Source organism: Perissodus microlepis, chromosome 16 (genome assembly GCF_051167445.1).
Source record: "Perissodus microlepis isolate ML-2025 ecotype Zambia chromosome 16, ASM5116744v1, whole genome shotgun sequence".
Lineage (NCBI taxonomy): Eukaryota > Metazoa > Chordata > Actinopteri > Cichliformes > Cichlidae > Perissodus > Perissodus microlepis.
Genome location: NC_140476.1, coordinates 25,387,839 through 25,408,860, shown reverse-complemented (window position 1 = coordinate 25,408,860; position 21,022 = coordinate 25,387,839). Strand labels below are relative to the sequence as shown.

At 38.7% G+C, this 21,022-nt stretch overlaps 1 protein-coding gene across 1 annotated transcript; it reads right to left on the bottom strand.

The window, feature by feature from the left end:
* Window positions 1-1,150: 1,150 nt before the first annotated feature.
* Window positions 1,151-20,486, bottom strand: epsti1 (epithelial stromal interaction 1). The gene is made up of 10 exons (XM_084954941.1): window positions 20,203-20,486; window positions 16,814-16,872; window positions 16,645-16,728; window positions 16,477-16,550; window positions 16,157-16,240; window positions 12,386-12,459; window positions 10,594-10,672; window positions 5,469-5,539; window positions 4,915-5,072; window positions 1,151-2,488 (listed from the first exon to the last, which is right to left on the bottom strand). Exons 1-10 carry the CDS (start codon window positions 20,361-20,363, stop codon window positions 2,343-2,345), a joined length of 990 nt encoding a protein of 329 aa, XP_084811067.1. The 5' UTR covers window positions 20,364-20,486; the 3' UTR covers window positions 1,151-2,342.
* Window positions 20,487-21,022: the final 536 nt, after the last annotated feature.

Below are 21,022 nucleotides of genomic sequence, written 5' to 3'. Positions count from 1 at the left end.
TGTGGTTTTACAAGTGAATTATAACGTTTTGTTAATTAAATAATACATTTTAGGCAGAGCATATTTCTTTCTATTTATAAATATGCGTACTGCAATGCGACACTCGCTAGCTAGAATTGGTGATTCTTTTAGCGTCTAATTTCACTGCAGGTGTAAACTTTACATGTAACAAATAAAGGTTTGATTGATTGATTGATTGATTGTATAGCACAAGGACCGTAAACTTGGGGAAAGAGCTAGCCTGGCTGGCTCACTAATTAACATGACAAGTTGTGGAGTTTTTTTTCCTTTCTCAGGTTTTAAATTAGTCTAATCACGTTCTAGCGTAGACATATGGATTCAAGAATGGTATCCATTTAATTAGTTTTTTAAAGGTCTTTGATGAAGGAGAGGTCTTAGTAAGGCATGAAATGGTCCACTTCAGAGGCATTCACACAACTGGAAATACCCTGTGTGGTTTAAATGCTGGAGCTGCCTGGAGAGAATGCAGCAAATATAATGATGCTTAGGCAGGATTTACGTGGATGCATTTCAGGCTTCAACACTCTCAATTCGTATTCACTTTGAATGGGGTGATCTGAACTCACCTGCTGCTGAACTGATCTGGGGATCTGTTGTTTGCTTGAGCTGCTTGCATAGACAGTGAAAAAACATGACCATAGCTACCTGGTTGGAAAAAATTAGGCCAGTGCAGAAGAGCCTGAAACTTGCATTCTTCCTGAAATCCACAGGGCAATAGCTATGGTTGCAAAAAAAAGAGGTCTTCTTTCCTTACCTCTGTAAACACTTTGCTGTTAAGTTTATATCTTGGTCACTTATTTTGAATCATATTGAATAAAAAAAAAATCTGTTTTGTCATATCATGTTTCAAAAAGGAGGATTATCAATGGTATATTACACTTGCTCATTGGCTAATGACTTGTCAGTAACAAGTCATTAGCCAATGAGCCTTGCCATGATTGGATATTCTTACTATGGCAATTGTACCAGCAAAGGAATGTGTGACTGCTAGCTCACTTGCTAGCAGTAAATAAACTAGAATATGAGCAGCTTTATGCTCTATGTCTCTGTGATCTTTTTTTGATATACTACTGAAATGCACAATACAAAACTGTAATATCTGTCTACACAGAAATGAAAATTTACTGACTTTGATTTAAATAGATGAGTTTATTTAGGGGTATACCACACAGTAAATATTTTTCACTGAAATTTGAATGCATCACCTCTATGACTAAGTGTAAAACTGCTGCAATAATATGTGATTTCTTGGTGTTCTCCAAAGGGAAGACATTTCCCGGATGACTCTGTAGCACTCCTCATGACTTCATGCTTTAGTAAAAGGGGATTTTCAGCCCCTCGTGTTGAGAGCAACGCCCTTTGTTCTTTTGTTGCCGCCACCAGGTGATAACCACCTGTGCTGTCCAGTTCATTGATGTTATGAGGTTAAATTTTACTGCACCAGCAGCAGCTCACTGCCCACTGTGTAACACAGTGATGAGAAGCAAAGGGATCAAATGGCTACAACACATGAATATAAACAGTGATGAACATTCAACCAAACAGTGTTTCCCTGCAGCCCCCTAAAAACAACTTTGACTTTGAACTGAAACTAATAACAAAAAGGCTTTTTACAAAAAACCTTGGCTTCAAAAAAGGATAACTGGACTTCTTTGGAAAAATGTCATTTTTGTATGTGCCTGTTAGAACGTTTCTGTCCCGACTGGCACAATGTGGCAGAACAATTTTCTAAAGTCAAAAATGACATACTTAAATTTTTTTTTTTTTGCTATAGATACATTACACACAACTTTAATTATAAAACAGAACAAAAAGCATCATGCATGTTGCTAGTGCTTTCTTCCATTTGCACACACTGATTTAATCAAGAGCTCCAAATATGAGCTGAAGATTTTGAGTCATTGCGATGACCTTTAACCAAACTGGTGAAAACGAGCATCAATTCTACTTGATGTCAAGACAAAACCACAACATGACTCACTACTGAATGCAGACAGATACACAACACCAAACACTCAGTGATTAATAGCATAATCAAAAACAGATCCCATAGAGCACATATTATGTAGGTATGTCTAATGCATTGTAGTCAGCTCTGCTTTTTTATACTGATCTACCATCAAAGTAGATAAACTTTGTCTTTGCCAATTCTCTACCATCTGCACCCTGAGTAAATATGCTTATTTGGCCCATGGCCTAACGTGTTAAACAGAAAATTAAGGACAAACAGCTCCTTCATTAACTCTTTTCTCTCTAGATGCCTGTAGGAGCTGTTGTAAATTGTTGTGTTTATGAGGGAAAAAATGTATAATACATGAAGTTCAACTCAGTGTGCTGATAAGTAGTGTGGACGCCTCCTCGTAATCCCTGTTACACTGGGTAAGGATGTCCTCTAGGAAGTCTCTGTCACAGTTTGGAAAGCTCTTGATGAGCTTCATCAGGGCCTGGTCATACTCAGCCCGTGGGTCTGGAAAACACACAAGAAAGAATACACATAAAGTTTAATTTGTTGTTCTCTTGAGACCCCTGTGGAAAGAGGGCTCTTTGATTGTCCTGAAATATACTTTCTTTCCTTCTCATGTATAGCTGGAGGCCTTATTATACCATGTTTTCATATTTTCTTTTTCAGCTAGCACGATCTGTTTTGCAGAACATTTGTACACATGATTGGTTACCAAACCCTCTAGAGCCAATCCCCAAAATGTTGATTTGCTTAGATATTTTGTTAATAATATAGTCAAACAAAGGAAAGGGGGATTCCAATGTTTACAGTCATTTCTTTCAGGCAGCATAGAGACTCTCCTGTCTGATCACTTTAGCAACTATTCCTCTCGAGTCCCCCATCGTTCATTATGATGCTGCTGGGGTATGATGACGCCGATTATCACAGTAATAATAGGGCATTATCATTGTTAAACATAGCAGATTAATGACTAAAAAATTTATATAATGATCTTCTCTTTAATAAATCTCATTGATGGTGACATTGTAAGAGCTTACACGAGGCTGGTTTCCATTCCCATCTGTAGCAATGAATGGTTGCAGACATTCCCTAAATTAATCATTTGCATGTAAAAACACAGTCTGCACCACAAATTATTGGACTGGGTAATAAAAAAAAGAGCGAAGAAGAAGCACACTTTCGCCAAACCATTCATCGGCGAAGTCGAGAAAAAGGCGGTGGGTTTTTTTTAGTTGATGGTCTTTGATGAGTGGGGCTGGCAAATAGTGAGGGACAGACAGGAGAGGCCTTCACCCAAACAGGTTCCGGCAGAGTGGAAAGACATGATCATCGGGCTAGTTGGCAGATAGGGCTGGTGGCTAGTGTTCAGACAGCAATTAGCGAAGAATGAAAAGCAACGGAGTGGTAGGACAAGACACTGTTTACCACCAATAACAGATTCCAATACATCCTTAGCCCTTCCTTTGTCAAGAGCAATTACACCAAATACAGATCTTAGCTTATTTGTCCTTTGTTCAAGTTTTGTCATCTGTGCACTGTGGTCTAACTCAAAACAGAATATGAGGTCAACAGGGCATGCATTAGGTCAATCTGAGAGTTTCAGGTGTGCCCTCCAGTGGACCACTAGGCAAACTGCTTTCAACGGAGTGAAAAGTGGCACAGAAGGTTTGAATAAAGATGACACTATTAAAATGGGCGTGTGCTCAGCGTTGTCCATAGACTGTATGTAAAACATGGACATAGCCTCCTGATCTGAAACCCTACGAAGTCCGATTGTAACATGAGAAAAACTGCCGTGTTGCCTGAGTTATGTCAACAAACATTTTCTTGATGTCTTTATGGTTTCAAAGCTCCACATCGCAATTAATTATTTGATTTATTTACAAATAATTGTAAATTATGATCCCACATAGTTACTCTGTATGGGATAACATTCTCTAACAAATAATAAAGAAAGTTAGGGTGTGACCACCTGATGAGATTTTCTGCGTTCATAACTCCACTAGCTGAAAAGCAGTCCCAAACAACGACAGAGCCTCGACCGTGTTTCACAGTGGGCTGCAGACACCCACTGTTGTTACTCACTTTTTAAATGATTATATGTACACTTTCTATTTGCAGAGAGTATTATTTATTAATAAATATGTTAAAAATATTATACATTTCTCTCTATAGATCATAGTTAAAAATATTAGGAATATAACAATATAAATGTTTTTAACCACAATAATTTGAAAAAGAACGCACATTTGGTGAACATGTTCAAATGCAATAGGTAGTCTGTTTTCTTTTGTTTGCTGTGAACACGAGTTATTCATATCTGCATTGTATCCAGTCAGGTGTCAATCCAGAACAATTGTATAAGGGCGGCATTGCCCCTTGGCACATCTGTCTGGCTCCAGGCCTAGAGTCTGTCAGTCTAGCCTTGCTTCAGCGCAAGTAGAGAATTTACCTCGAAGACTGCCAGAATCGTAATAACAGTAGAAGTTTGCGTGTGTCAAGCTTTGATCCTCTCAGTGCCCTGTCTGCTAAGTCACACATTTAAATGTGTTTGATATTTGGCATCATCCGTGCTAACTGCCAGGCAGAAGTGGAAAATACTTTGTTACTCACACTTACAGTATAGAGACACACACACATTTACGGCTCCCCCTTACTAAAAGCACAAGTTTCAGCAGGTTTTGAATGCCCGGAGCTACAGTATCACAACGTACCACACATAGTTTCCTACCTACATTTTTGAAGCATGTAAAGCACCTACACCTAACATAGACTAAACAGGCAGTCAGAGTCCACTGAAAAAGGATGAGGTGGGCAAGTCTTCTCAAATGTCCGATTTAGGTTTGGTTAACCAGTGCTGAGCCAGACTAAAAAAAAAGGCATGAGAAACAGAACAATGAGCGTTATTTACAGATCCAGTCTCAGCTCACCAGCTTCTTCTGTCCAGCCAGAGCAGCTCTGTTCTGGATCTGGTTTCAGGTGTGACAACGGGGCTTGACTTTCTGCCTCCTGAGTACTTTCGAATTTTGGCTCTCTCTCGCTCCCTCTGGCTTGACCTTCAAGCTTGTCCAAAAAGGCCGCGTTCACCCTGTCAAAGCATAGTGAACTTAACAAAATGCTTCACATAAAACTTGCAAATGTTCTATTTTACAACTTCACATGCCTGCAGGCTCCAAATGTCAGTGAGCGGGAAGTGTTTGACAGCTTTTTAAACTTCTGTACCCACTAAAATATAGTGGAAGTTGCAGCCACTTAACATCCATCAACCCAGCCAGTCTACACTGGTTTTGTTCCAAAAGGAATGAACAAAAACACACTATTAATCTTACTGAGATCATTCTTCCATGGGTAGTTTGTATTTAGTTGCAACATTTTTTTTAATATTGAGTGAGTCTTTCATCAAGTGGCTCAGCACCGTTTCTTCCAAATTGTGTGCTTTTATGTTAACTTTACATAAGATATAAGATATAAAGGGTCTTCATACCTCTTGTGTTCCAGCTGCACTTCTCTCAGATTTTTTGATTCCTTTGTCTGTTTACTCTCCACATCTGTGCTCTGACAAAAAAAAGGGGAAAAAAGAAAATGTCATATTTCCTCCCGCTAAGACTGAAGAATCTGTATTATTGTAAAGGTCATAGGTCTGACAGTTGGAAAAAAAAACAAACATTCCTCTCTCCCACTGACATCACCTCCTGCTGTCCTCATGGTGCCTCTTTGAGGTGAGGATAATTTCTCAACTCCCACTATGTTGTTCTGCTGTAATAAATCATTTTAAATGGATCTATGCGGTTGGAATACATACAAAATGTGGTTTGTTGTTATCTTGCTGAAATAAGCAAGACCTTCTCTACACTGTAAAAAAAAAATATAAAAGTAGTTTACTGTGTATTTTACAGTTTTGTACTGTTCTTCTAGAATATCATTAAATTTACATAAATAGACTGATTTTACATTTCAAATGTAAATTAACGTAAAATCATTGTAAATATAATAAAACATAATTTTCTTGTTTTTTTTAAATGTATTTGTCTGTACACATGCATATTTAGATTGTTAAAATACATTCACAAATGCATCATAATTTCACAAATATTTGTCTGTTATTTGAAAGATTGAACTGTTAAATTCAAATGTAATGCTATGGAAAAATATATAAAATGATTCGTATAAACTTTTTTTACATCAAATAATAATAATTATTATTGTTATTTAGGGCGATCGTGGCTCAAGAGTTGGCAGTTCGCCTTGTAATCAGAAGGTTGCCGGTTCGAGCCCCGGCTCGGACACTCTCGGTCGTTGTGTCCTTGGGCAAGACACTTCACCTACCACCCACTGGCTGGAGGGGAATAATAAAGTGGAATTGTAAAGCGCTTTGAGGGTCTCATGAAGCGCTATATGAATGCAATCCATTATTATTTAAGTTAACTGTATATTTCTGTACATTTAAGTATTATTATTCATATTGACGCATTCATTGACCTTGTTTATAGGTAATTTCATTGTTCAATCACATTAAATTGTTTAAAAGCACTTGAAAAAGGCAAAATCCCATGTAAAATTAGGGCAACAAACTTGTCATTACTGAAAATAAACGTATTTTCAATGGAAAGTTCTTTGCTGTTATTTTATGGTATTATTTTGGTGCCCCAGCTGCCAGAATATTACTGTTTTTTTAGGACTTGAGACATGCTGTTTATACAACATATCTCATTCACCTATTCTCATACACACTTTTTTTCTACATCTAAGTGCTTTCTATTTGATAATTACACTCAAGCAACTGTTTGTTAACACAATGCCAATTAGGAAAATGTCAGTGACAATTCTACAACAATTCGTTCTTTAAAAAGGAATTGCTACTGCCCATACTTAGGTTCGCAATGCTGCTTTTGAAAAAAAAAAAAGCCCCACAAGATTTGCAGAACAATGTGTTTCAGACAGACAAAACAAAAGTGGAGAGTTTGTCCACAATGTACAGCACCATGTTGTGAGAAAACTAAACATAGCATATCAGCACACACACCTGATAAAAACTGTCCAGCACAGTGGTGGAGGGTGATGATTTGAGCATTATTCATTTAGTAGCCGCGGGACCTGGGCAGCAGGTCAACCATGAACTCCTCTGAATACCCAAGTATTTTAGAGTCAAATGTGAGGATAATTTAAATTGGGTTATGCAACAGGACAATGACCCCAAAGCACAGCAGCACATCTACAACAGAATGGCTAAAAAGGAGTCAAGGTGTTGTAAGTTTGATTTAGATTGAGTTTTACACCGGATGCCCTTCCTGAAAGAAGGATTTGTGTCTTTGGCTAGAATCAAAGCAGCACCCTTTTCTTGCCAAGCAAATACATCAGCCACTATACCACTGGAGGAGTTTACACTGGAGTTTGCTTAATTACTGACAAGAAATTAATTCAACACATTCATCTCACTCGTTTTCACTCTGTTTTTCTTCCCAGGAGAGTTAATGGGTCAGTGAGGGGAAGACGGAGCACAGCCCACCTGTGTCAGCCCTCCGCTGCATCAAAGCTTAGTATCAAATCTCCCACTCAAACACACAAGCACCCGCCTACAAATAGAGGATATGAAGGGGAGATCAATGTGTCTTATGGAGCCAGTGCTGAAAGAACAACAGTTCCCAGGGTCTTGGTCAGAACCACATGAAGAAGTTTGCCTTTTGCTGCTCTGTGGCCGCAAGCTTTCATCTCTTAATCTGTGACGTCGATCTGTAAGAGCTGAAGCCTGGGAGTATCAGCAGAAAGAGAGGAGAGGAAAGGCAGGGAAAAGAAAAGAATAGAAAAGAGAGGGGGGAAAAGCATAGCAAGAGCACAGGAGCAGAGAAGATGGGAAAGGATGTGGAATGAGACATGAGACAGGGAAAGGAAAGAAACTAGTGGTAAAAAACAGACAACTAAAGAAGAGAAATGTAGGAGACACAGTGAAAAAATTGGAGAAAGCAGGGAAGACAAGAGGTGATGACCTGATATGATGGGAGAAGGTTGTGTGAGATGAGAAAGTAGAATACCAGGATGAGGTGATGCTTTGGTACTGTCTGTGACCCTACTGTCACAGACAGCACCAAATCATCTATTTATCATCTATGTATCCTGTCTGTTTGTTTCTGTGTGTATCCCACCCTGAAATAGAGACTCCTTTATCACTAGAACTGCTTTCTGTGTCTTTCTGCACCAAGGTCTGACCTACAGTCTCCTTTTCCCAATCTCTCTCACCACTAATTTTCCTGGTGAAAGATTTGCATCAGCTCTACAAGATTCAAAAAGAGGCAGAGAGAAAGTAAAACAGTGAGAGAAGCCCACAAAGAAAACATTTCCAAAGTTATTCCTCACGAAAGAACTGCTGCTATTTTAGGAGGAAATGAGGGTCTCTTTCTCAATGTTTGGTCCCCTTTGCTTTCTTATTTGCCAAATGATTTGTCCCAACTGTTGAGGGGGATGGTTGCGATTAAGATGTTCTCAGTTAAATAGGAAGTAAGCGTAAAGGACAAGAATTCACTCTTGGAGTTTATTTTTAATCTGTGGGTAATTGAGTGAAAATATGTTTGTTTTTTGTTTTTTTCTCTCTCCTCTTTACCCCATATGTGTATTTGTACAGGTATATAATGACTTTAATATATTCCCTTTGGGTTTTTTTCTTTTCTTTTCTTTTCTTTCTTTTTTGTCTGCTTTGTTATGTTTTATGCTTTTCTTGATAATAAATAAAAACTGTTTAAAAAAAAAAAAGAAAAAAAAAAAAGAAAACATTTCCCCGCTTCTTCTCCTGTGTAACATCACTGATAGGCCGGGTGGAGAGCACGCATGTTATTAGCACTGTTTTACTTTCTGACAGAAGCTTTCAACACTCTGCAATAAAAGCAGATTTTCTGAGCTAAAAATAGCCTTGAATTTTCAGAGGCTTACAGCATCTACTTGTTGTAAGACAATAAGCCATTGCCCCTGCAATGATTAAGAGAAATGGTATTTAGAGTTATTTATAGCCAGAGTAAATGATCGCCTGAGGACATTTTTAAAGTAGAATAATTATGGGATAATTTTATAATTACCATTCAGAATTATGTGGTCGAAAGGTAATTTTATTTTTCTATCTTGTATTGAATTAAGTAGCCCTGCGGCACACATGTGACCTGCTCAGAGTGTACCCGGGCGAAAGGCGGGGTACACTTGAACCACATAAATGGAGGAAAGATGGAATTCATTCAAAAATACATGGATGGAATTATTGATTTTAATTACATTTTTATGTAAGTTTGGGATTTTTTCACTATTTTTTTAACTTAATGATCTTTACTTACAAAGACAGTTTTGACATGTTGTTTTGTATTTGTTTCATGTTTTACTGTTTACTCACAATACTCAGATGCTACATTAAAAGTTTGATGTGCAATCTTATGACCTGACATTATTATTGTGTAATTTTTTTAGCCACTACATCAGTCTTAAAAATTTATAAATTTTTGGACACTTGCATTTTTGGTATAATTATCCTCTCTTAGTGACTCAGAATTTACACATAAGTGAAAATGTATTACTTTTTATACCATTTATTTACTTTTATTTCAGAATTCAGCTTTTTTAAACCTCAGTTTTGAATTTTGTATCTTCTAATACCGACTTGGGGAGTCAATGTTTCAAAGTAAATATGTTTTTTTAATCTGCCATTTTTATACACCCCCATTTAAGTGATTGTCTAATGATTTATGTCTCATTAGAATGCCGGTCATTACTTCCACCAAGAAGGTAATGACTAGCTAACTAGTTATTCATGTCTAGCTGCCTTGGCAGAGGTTTGCAGTCTTTGAGCATTTCTTGTTGGTAATCTGGAAAGGAAGGAAATTGTTTTCCATTCACATTATTAGACTGACAAGACAAGTGATCCGTTAGGGAGGAACAGGTTTTTTTGTTTTTTACTTTTCCCTCTACATACTTCTTCCAGCACACGTTATACAACCCTGTTCTGTCTTCTGCAGAAAACCTTGCAGTCATGTCATGTTGTGTTTCTGTCTCTGCTCAGTGTGAACTCTGGGAAGTCCCTTGAACTTTCCTAGCCTTCCACCGCTTCCCTTCTAAGAAAACCAACATTCAGAGAGGAAGAGAGGCTGAGAAAAGACAAAAGGAAGCAGACATTAAAAACAACAGAGGCTGAAAGAGGTAGAAAGACAATACTGACAAGTAACAAGAATATAAAAAAAACAAACAAAACAAAAAAAATAATAGGAAACTCCCCCAAAAACACTGGCATATTTATCGGTGTATTTTTTTTCCTTTTACTCATCTGTGATCTTACTGTACCGGTGTGTGCTCCATGTATGACCAGTAGATAAACGTAAGCTCCCGACCCCTACCCGACCTACATGGGATACAGTTTAATATCCATGTGGCCTCAGACGATGAAAATTCTGCACCTAAGGGTATTTACTCAGAAAACAGTCTACAAATGTAGATCTACTTGTGTGAAATACCACACAGATTCTCTGACGCCACACATATGAGAGTTAGCACCGACTCCTAGGATGCATAGAGCACATGCATGCATAGGCCCACTGCTGCACAGAGTAAGCAAAACATATATGATTTGGACACCACCTTACCCTGGATGACGTGCGTATGGCAGTGGTGGACGCTGATGAAGCTTTCCTCTCGAAATTCTGAAGAAACCTCTCCTGTGTTCTGCAATAAATAAACACTTTATTTCCTCTGTCGTGCAGCAGACATGGTCACACACACACACACACACACACACACACACACACACACACACACACACAGAAATAATAAGGCCTTAAGTATTATTTTAATCAGCAGACACTCCACAGACCTGAAAAGCTGACAGTCTGACAAAGGCTGACCACGTTTGTTTGTCCCCGTGTGACACTGTCCCAACTGTGCACAGAGGATCTGTTCTGCTACTCTGTCTCCATTAGCCCCATTTCTAAATATCATCATTGTTTCTTCAGTTCTGTACACTGGTCTGCTGTCTCCTGTTTTTGTTTACCTTGTAAGGAAACCAGGGATGCCACTTGACAAGCAATTACCTTGGGAGTCAGCCAGGAATCATATTCCAGTAACATCGTGGCTGTTGGGGTAATGGATTTAAAGTGGTCAGACAAAAAGGAATGAAGGGGCTGTAGTTACAGTAGATGCTCTGAATCATTAGTCTGTCTATATTCAATAAAATCTCATGACTTTTTTTGGAGAGCATGGAAAAATGTTTCTGTTTTTTCTCGGCTTTAATTTGTAAGACATATTTTGAAAGGAAAATATATATTAAAGTCAGGCTAGGAAGTATGTGGAGCAAACCTTAAAGCATGTTGTAATTCAAGATGTCTGAGAGAGAGAGTCCTTTCAGAAAAAGAAAAATTACACTACATTAAAACTATGGTGGCACAGAACTTTCACCTGCAATTTTGGGGTTTAAATCCTGTATGAAGCCAAAGGTTTCCACTGGCTTATATTTATTTAGTAGTTATGAGAAGCATGCTCTGTCTGTACTTGTGGGCTGGGAGACACTGAAAAACATTTTGACACTTTCTTCACTTTCTCTATTATACCCTCCACAAGTACTACTGTAATTTGTGGAATTTGACAGGGCTGTTGTTTTTCTCCAGCTCAACGCTTAAGCTGCATCAACCATGCAAATGTTTTCCAGTGCCGTGGCAACCAGAGACTATAGAAAGGGAATGACATTCAGCAACTTCAAGCAACTTTGGGCCAAATAACCAATGGCAGCAGGAAGTGGGCGGGACCCAAGATAAACCTTTGGGTCAACTTCCAGACAAGTGATTTTAGTTGCTACCATTGAGAGTGCAGAATACCATTGATTGATATAACCTAGTAGTGAATGGGTTAGAGCAGTGATTCCCAAAATGTTGGCTGGGGCCACCTGGTGGGCTGTACTGTACTGTAGTTGTACTTTTATTATTGAATTGACAGCATGCTGACATAATTTCAGGGAAGACCACAGCTGCATTGATGATGATTTAGTTATGGTCCTGCACTTTAATGTGAAGAAGGATTTAAGAATTCAACCAAAAAATTGCTTTTAAATTCAAATCAAATAAATAATCATAATAATAACAATGATACTACTACTAATAATAAGATGAACGAAAGCATAGACTTAGTTTTACCTCACTAAAATTAGGTTCTGTGTATGGCTTCTGTATAGGATCTATGCAACTACCAGCTCATTCCACTGAGATCAGCTGCTGCCTGACACATATAGGAAATTAGACACATATCAGTACTCCGCCTGCTCTTGTGACATCTGATGCTGAATATAACTAACAGAGATCCATGTTAGAGCATGACAGAACACAACACTGCACACAATACCAGAAGGCAACAGCAATGAAACCCAAGCGACCCCGATCCAGGGCTAACCTGAGGCGGTCCTGCTCAAACTCCTCCCTCCTCCTCTGATCTTCCTGCCGCTCCTTCTCCAGTAGACGCTCAGCCTGCAATACATCACACTCAGTTGTCGTGCCACGAACCTGCTTTCCCCCAAATGTGCAAGTGACATTAACCAAAGTGACTAACAGAGCCATTACATTAGAGCATGCTATATGGACTGTAACATTCATGCATACACATGCTAGTCATGCTTGTTGGGCACGAACAACATGACACAAGTTCATGATATTTTAACAGTAAAATCCACTGTACCATCTTGTGAAGATTAATTGATGATTCATTTTACAATATTAGAGGTATAAGTTGCAGAACTGGAAGCTTATTTTACTCTGAAGAGGTGAAAATAGGGCTGGGCCATATTATACCGTTCACGGTAATACCGGTATAATGTTGGGCAACGATAAGAAAATGAAACATCGCGATAGAATATGGGTAAAACACGCATGCACAGTGCCTTTGTTTTCATACGCACATGGCGGAAAAAGCACGGCGGCGACAGAGAATGAGAAGGGCGAAAGCGGATCGTTGAATGAAACGGATGAACCAGAATTGGTTTGTAAAAATGCTGCAACTTCAGTGGTGTGGAACTGGTTTAGCTTTCGTCCCTCAGATACACAACAAAGCACTATTTTTGGTAGAGCATGCAAGCGGGCCGTCGTAATTACCGTGTTTTTTGGAAAATACGGCACACTTAAAATCAATCCTTTGATTTTTCTGAAAATCGACAGTGCCCCTAATAATCCCGTGTGCCTTATGTATGAATTCTGGTTGTGTTTACTCACCTCAAAATGATTTTATGTGGTACAAGGCGCTCGGAAATCTGTCAAATGTTTTAGTACAACTTTGCTAAGCTACGAAGCCGCACCGCTTGATGGATTGTCGGAGCATTACGGCTATCGTAGGCAGGAGCCTCGCGGAGTGATACGTACTGTGCTTCAACATAATATTACCGTATTGTGTGTGTATAACCTCTTTTTAAGTTTTGTGGATATTATACATGGTTATGCTGAGGATATGTCAGCCAGTTTCCACTGGAAATGCCTTTTGGTTAAACTGTCAGCAAGGAATTTGCACTGTAAAATTTTTATATAACTTTAATGCAAAAAACAGCTGCTTGCTTAAGTGAAAATACATTGATGGTGTTTTTTTTTTGCATTAATAAAGTTGTGGAGTTGTAAAGTATTTTGTCTAGTGTCAATCGTTATCGCAAATTTTCAAATGTATATCGTGATAAATATTTTTGGTCATATCGCCCTGCTCTAGGTGAAAATCCCTCCTAGTACTGTCTATTCTAATTATCTTTTTCTGGCATCACAGATTTTATTTTCTCGTACCATGGTCTTACTGTAAAATAGGACACGGTGTGCTGTTTAAGATAAAGAGGGTGATGGTGAGAGTCCAGAGACAGGGGTGAAATGTAGTGTGACCCAGCATGTTGTTTTATATGTATGTATTTATTTGCTGGATTACCGATACTCTGTTCTATGTTGTCACAGAGGTCATGGCACAACAGACAAAGATCTGTGGAATACCGGCTTGGTCTTTGCCATTAATCAGCCTTCCGCATTACTCTATCACCATTATTGGAAAGACAGCAGGGCCAAACGTTGAGTAGAACACGTCTGAGTGAAGAGCTTTTCTTTGGGGGCTGAAAACCCCAAAGTCCATTAATCTGTTAGTTCTCACATAGCTTTAGTGCCAAGTGTGTGTGAGAGAAACTCTCGCTACAGCTCATGTTGATGCTTGTCTCTACTGACATCTGCAGGGTAAGCATGATATTACTCCTCACTAAGGGAAGAAAAATTAGTTCCATGGGGTATATTTATAAGCTTCTGAGCACTAACATAACAGTAATAAAAAGTAACTTGTCATGCTCACTGGTGAGGAAATGTAATTGATTTAGCTATATGTCTGTGAGTAGGATTTGCATGGGAATTTCACCAAAAATGGGGTTTGGACTTACTTAGAAGTGAATAACTATTGGATCCAGGAAATCAGTTTTTACATGTGGATGGAATTAGCCTTGGTAGAAGAACACAAGTTCTTGCTGTTCTCTGCCTGCTCTAGTTTACAATGTGCTGTGTTGTGTTTTACCTGTTTGCATCTGTTGTTTTAGGCTAACCTGGAAATACAGTGCCACTGTAGACAATGGCCTCAGCCTTGTATTCACTCTAATCAAATCCATCAGATCTTTTGTTTTTAGCATTAAAGCATTACAAATGGTTTGCTACAAGACATTAGTACATACTAGAGATGGCACGATACCACTTTTTTATGTCCGATACCGATATCATAAATTTGGATATCGGCCGATACCGATATGAATCCGATATAGTGTGTTTTTTAATCAATAAAACTGTTTTTGTTTTTTTACATCGACATTGTATAAGTTCAAACTCAAGTTTAAAAAAAACAAACACTAAAGCTATTCTGTTACACCTGTATGCAAAAAATACACTGCACCCAAAATATTTCATAGTTCAGCAATACTGATCAATCTAATAAACTTAGACCTACTCCATCCTCCTATTCTGGTATTTTAAAGAGTAAGCAACCTAACTAATAGGGCTCTAAAACTCCCAGCAAAAAAAAAAAAAATAGGGAACCACCCCCCACCTCATGATGCTTAATTGACGTAATCAACTTTAATTTGATGCAGTGTGGGAAAAAATGCACAGAAATAAATTATTTTTCAAGAATAATTAAATAGATTCAACATCTTTCTTCAACAGAACTGCAGACTGCACAGATGGTATATCCCAAAGGAAAAAGTACTATAGCTTACTAGGGTATATTAGACTTAATAGTTACTATATATACAGTAATGGACTTCTATACATTTTACATCAGATTAAAACTTTGGGTGTAAGATTCAGATAATTATTTATTAAAAGCTAGACATTTTAAATGAGAATAAGAAAGAAAAGTATTTCTTTGTGCCCCCTTTTCCCTGTTCATGCCCTATCGGCCCCCCTGGCTAAACTTTGCTAGATCCGCCCCTGCACAGTTACCAGCCGTCAGCTGCGTAGAAAAAGATCCTGGTGTAGAAAGTAATATTAAATAAATTCTAACAACAGATTATCAAGCTTAAACGTGCTGCTGTTGTTCAGCCGCTGGTTTCCTCTTTCTGGTGCGAAGTGGGCGATAAACAAACAAGAGAGACAGACTCGCGACAGAAAAGCCGATCAGCTGATCATTAATCAGTTTCATGATTGATGTAGCAGCAGGAGAGGGAGGGAGAGAGAAGAGGCAGTCGCTCCATATATCGGTTGTTAAGCTTAACGCTGGAATGCTTTACAAACATTCAGAGATGAACTTACACACTTGCTTTACTTCTCTCTGGGATAACTTTCTCGGAGATGAAATGCCGGTTTGGTAGCGAGGCTCCGAATGCTCAACCAGACAACAGGTCTCGCACGCCACAGCCGCTCTATCACGTGATGCATACTGCTCCGACATGCTACGGTTATGAGCCGAGTTATGCCATGTCGCAAGTTTTGTGAGGTGCTTTTTTGATATTTAATGGATCGGATTACATTTTTTTATTTCTCTCCGATATCCGATCCAGTAATTTAGGTCAGTATCGGACCGATACCGATACGTAATATCGGATCGGTCCATCTCCAGTACATACCCTTGATTTAATTCAATTATTCAGCAACAGTTACCTTTACATGGTAAACTAAAGACTACAACAATAATCTGATAATAATCTGCTTGATGTTTTGATCTTATGCTTACCTTCTCCCTCTGTATTGCTTTCATCTTCTGCCACTTTTCCTCCTCTTCCTGTTTCCTCCTCTTGTCATCCTCAGCCTTTTTTATCTAGAAAGAGCATTTGAAATGAAATATTTTATTTTTGGATGAACAGGAGCGAGCTAAAGTAGAAATGCATTACTGCATCTCAAACATGGCATGTTTTCATGCACTGTCTGCTTTTTTTTTTTTATGGCAGCAGACAAAAATGGTATGTGTAAATAATTTGCTGTAATATTTAGATATATGTAAAGCTCCACAGAAAATAAATGGATGGTTTCCAGAGTGAATAACTTGGCCTGTACTTTCTTCTGCAGTTTCATGGATTGATGATTTATTTGCTGTTTTTGCCTGACTTCAGCCAGTGTGACATCACCACCTGGATAAAAGATCAGAATGCCAAATGTCAGTAAGTGAGGATGTGAAGATAAATATAGAAATGGTGAAGGTAGTAGAGGGTAAGGACAGATTACCAAGCCTCTCTGGATTCACACATACAGAGGGGACTCTCTGTGTTTCTTTCCATCTGTTAAGAGCCTCTTCTTCTTTTTGAGCAACTGCAGCAACAACAACAGACCTCTCATTTCATTCATTTGGAGAGAAATGTCAAATAAATGAAGATCAAATTGGTGTCATAGTTACTTGTTTTCATCTCGTTTCGCTTAGATTCATTTGGTGGGATAATGGTGTATCCATCTGAGCTGAAACAAGGACAGAGACACAGTGTGACTGTTGGTATTAAGGCAGGAGAAGAACAATGCAAAAACTGAGTGCTTCTGGTGTCGAATATTTCCTTTGTTCACTTATAATGAGGTATTTTGAAAGTATTTAGAAAACGTTGCAGTTTCACCTCCGCAACAAATTAATTTAACTTGATCAGTAGTTTAAGTTTATTCATACACTTCATTTAAGCTTTATTAAAATAATGTACATTTTTTTAAAAATAGTATAGGTAAAATATTGTCAATAAGGTATATCCAAGTACAGTTTGAGTATCTTTTTCTCATCAGTGTGGTACAATTTGCAATGCTACACTGGTCTAGAAATTATTATTATTAATACTAATAATAATGTACACTGCAGTGTAATGAGCACTATGCAGAACACAGTGATGATGTCTTAATGTCAGTGGCTCCTTTGACCAGCCTTATTTTCCCAGCAGGGTACCTGATCACAGGCAGAATGTAGGTGTTGATAGCCCGGATCTTGTTTTTACCATTCAGCTGACTCCTTCAGGACTTGCCTGACCCTCTGCAGGTACTTGGTGGTTGCAGCTTCCTAGCCGCTTTTCGTGGTTCCCATTTGCTTGTGGGAATCCCAGGTATTTGTAGCTGTCTGCATTGTTGCCTTCTGGTAGTTCGATCACCTCCAGTCTGACTACCTTCCCTCTCTATGTTACTATCTGACCACACTTCTCAAATCTGAATGACATTCCGATGTCGTCCTGGTGGTTTGGATCAGTGAATCGATGTCTCGCTAACTCTTGGCATACAGCTTGATGTCATCCATGTAGAGGAGGTGGCTGACAGTGGCTGTATCCCAATTCAGGGTCTGCAGCCTTAAAGTACGCTGCCTTAACGGTCCACAAGGGCCGCGTACTCAAAGACCGCTAAGGCCGGAAGTGCGAGGCTTCTGAAATGGGACGGTCTAGCCTCCGTGGCACTGCCCAGGTTGCCTAGCAACCATGACACTAACAGCTGGAAACATTTCATACAGCATTATTTGACAGAAATGAAGGAGAAAATATTTTGTTCATTTGTTTGTTTGTTTCTACATGATCTTTGATTTGATAAGTATCTGAGGCTGAGACCACAGGACTGTGAAATCATGATTATTGGGCTTCATTTCTGTACTGAACAGTCATTTTAAGATTAGCTAGTAAATAACAATTAGCTAATGTTGTTCATGAGACTAAAGTCATCTTACTTTGGTAATGTAAATATAATGTGGCCAATATTAAAGTTATGATTTCAATCATTATTAGTTATTACATCAGTGAATGACTGTTTCAAATACTGAGCTGCAGTAAAGATTCAAGCTGCATTTATTTATATTTCCTGTCACCTAAAATCTTCACTGTATATATAACTGTGTTATATATAAGAGACAAATATTGTTCTTTTAATATGTTGGCATTAGTAAATTTGTCTCAGTGCTTACTTTAAATATCCATAAAATAATCAAATTTTCTGTAAGATTAAGGTCGACTATTGAACGGCGTATATTTTAAAGTAAAGGCTTTAAAACCAAGTTAGTACAAACATCGCTAATGTCACATAACTTTGCCGACATGTGGCCAACAAGAATGTTTTAATGTTCTTTGTTATTAAACATTTGCACATAAATAAGTGACATCATATTCAGTACTTACTTTTAAAAGTTTACTCTTCGGGCGCCCCTCTTCCGCCGTTTTTTGCGCTATGCATTCTGGGATATGTTGGGCCACGAAGTCTACACCGCCACATCCTTAAAATTCAGGGAAATGAAGGACGCATTTTAGGGCCGCATTTCAAGCAGCCTTTGGATTGGGACAGCCTTCGTTGCGTCGCTGTGACGTAATCAGCCTTAAAATGCGGCCTTTAAGGCTGCAGACCCTGAATTGGGATACAGCCAGTATCTGTAGCCAGTCTTGTCAATGACCTCACTGAGGGGATTCAGGCCTATGCAAAACAGTAGTGGGAACAGCGCATCTACTTTTTAGATCCCGCGAGTTGACAGTGATTTGTGCTATGGGCTTGAAGTTGGCCTTAATGGGGATGTGGCGAACAACACTAGAGTTCCTAAAGAAGGCTCTTAGGGTCCTGTTGATCTTGTGCAAGAGAGTACACCTTGGATGGTTCTGTGGAGAACAGCTGGTTTATTTTCCTGCCTTCTATTTCTGTGGTGTACCTCGTCAATTTCTAGCCGCGAGAGCAGTTCCTTCTTCCCAATGTTGTAACACTGAGCTACTAGTTGTTTCGCCGTCAATCTGGATGCTGGGTATTGAGGATTCCATAGGTCCCCTCATTCTATTCATGTAACCTCTTCTGCTGGGATTAACTTACATAGTAGCATTCCAACAGCGCCCTATTTTCATCTCTTGCCCAGCTGTGGCTTCTTGTTCCAGTAGCCCACTTCTCATCAGTGTGTCCTGGTTCCTCAACACCTTGTTAATCCGGGCAACATCTGAGTTGTCATGACTTAATTTCTATGTCTCTCGTTCATGTCTGAGGTTTGGTTAGGCTAGGTTACACAGCAGTAGCTAAAAACTTACTGCATACATTTAGCTGAAAACGATTCAAGTGAAAATTTCCAGTAGTTATGTAAGGGATATCATTTTGCATTCCATCATTTTTTTCCTTGTTTTGTTTGTATTTTTGTATTTGAGGAGATTTTGCACTGAAGTCTTAAAAAACATAATAAAAAAAAAAAGAATAAAGGATAAATGTTATGTATGGCCAAAAAGCCACTCAAAAGCAAAACCACCAGCAGTTTAAGAATATCCAAAAGTATGTGGTAATGAAACTAATATGATGCTGCTTTGAAGGGACAAAGTAAATTGCACTGCTATGGTTTTAAAACAATCTATTTCCTTTCTAATCCCATAGCAAAGTCACAAACCGTGTTCATATGATTTCTGTTTACTTGAGTAAAGTCAAGACATCTTTACAGACTGCACTTTGATAAAACGCCTGTTTACTTTGCTCAACATAGTCACTGCTTATAAAAGATACTTTCTTCGTATACATAGAAGCTGTGCTTTACCACGAACATTGAAGGCAGCATTTCACTCTCCGATTCCGTGAAACGAAAGTGAAAGTCAGCTCTGTAGGAAAACAGAAATCTACTCCAGTAAATAAAATGTAACACAAATAGAATAAATGTTAGGCAATGAAGAAATTTGCACATAAGAGGCGGTTTATTCAGCCTCCTCTGTGGATCTATAAATGACAACATGAGCTCTGTGTGTGTGTGTGTGTGTGTGTGTGTGTGTTTTGCTTTGTTTTTCAGTTTTCAGTTCTTTGTTTTATCAACACAAACTTTGTACTTACTACCGTGGTTGTCCAGTTGGCACTTGTGGATTTCCGTGAACATTTGGATTTGGAAGTGTTTGATCCTGTCCAGACACATCTGTCATCTGTCTCGGGTGTCTGGTGTTTTGGTTTCCCTCGGGGTTTACCTGGTTCCTTTTGTATCTTTGGTCGTAATCCATCGTGTAACCTGCACACCGACAGCAGAAGATGTCTGCCTGAAGCTGGTTAGTCTGCGGGCACCAGTTAATGTGTTTCTATTCTAAGCCCAGTTTTCTTTTCCAAGTGTAGTCGGCGACGTGAGGGCACAGCGGAGTGGGAGGATTTTTTTTAACCAACAGCGCCATCTGCTGAGGACAAATGGCAGAGGAGAATTTTAAAAGACCTCTCAAGACCTCTTAAAAGGAACCCCGACTATTATGACAAGTTACTCTACATATGTTACAAATTATCTCCACTACATAAAAAAACATACTTGAGAATAACTACAGTTTTTTTGTTATTCATTAAATCTTTGTTGTTTAAATCTATTTTGGAGCCGTGAGAGCGGCCATGTTTTTTTGCACACAATGCATTCTGGGACGATGACATGTATTGGTTGTTCTCAGTATAGGTGCTTTCGTTCAGCTAACTATCAGTGCAGGCGATTCTAGAAAGTGACATAGTATTGTGCAATAGAATAAAGGGAGTAGCAGCGTATGATGGGGGGATGAAACAAATATTCAATAAGGTACTGTTGGGTAATATTGCATGGTCTGGAAGGGAACAGAATAACATTAGTAAACGTCTCAGGAAAATCACCTACAGAGTGAGGAAGAGTTATACAGTCTTATTGCCACCG

Excerpts from the sequence above, each read along its gene's own strand:
- epsti1 (XM_084954941.1), bottom strand. The coding sequence starts at position 20,363 with ATGGATTACGACCAAAGATACAAAAGGAACCAGGTAAACCCCGAGGGA. Across the intron at positions 10,673-12,385 it reads TTTGAGCAGGACCGCCTCAG|AACACAGGAGAGGTTTCTTC; the intron begins GTTAGCCCTGGA and ends TATTTATTGCAG. Across the intron at positions 5,540-10,593 it reads CCATACGCACGTCATCCAGG|AGCACAGATGTGGAGAGTAA; the intron begins GTAAGGTGGTGT and ends TTTTTTTGTCAG.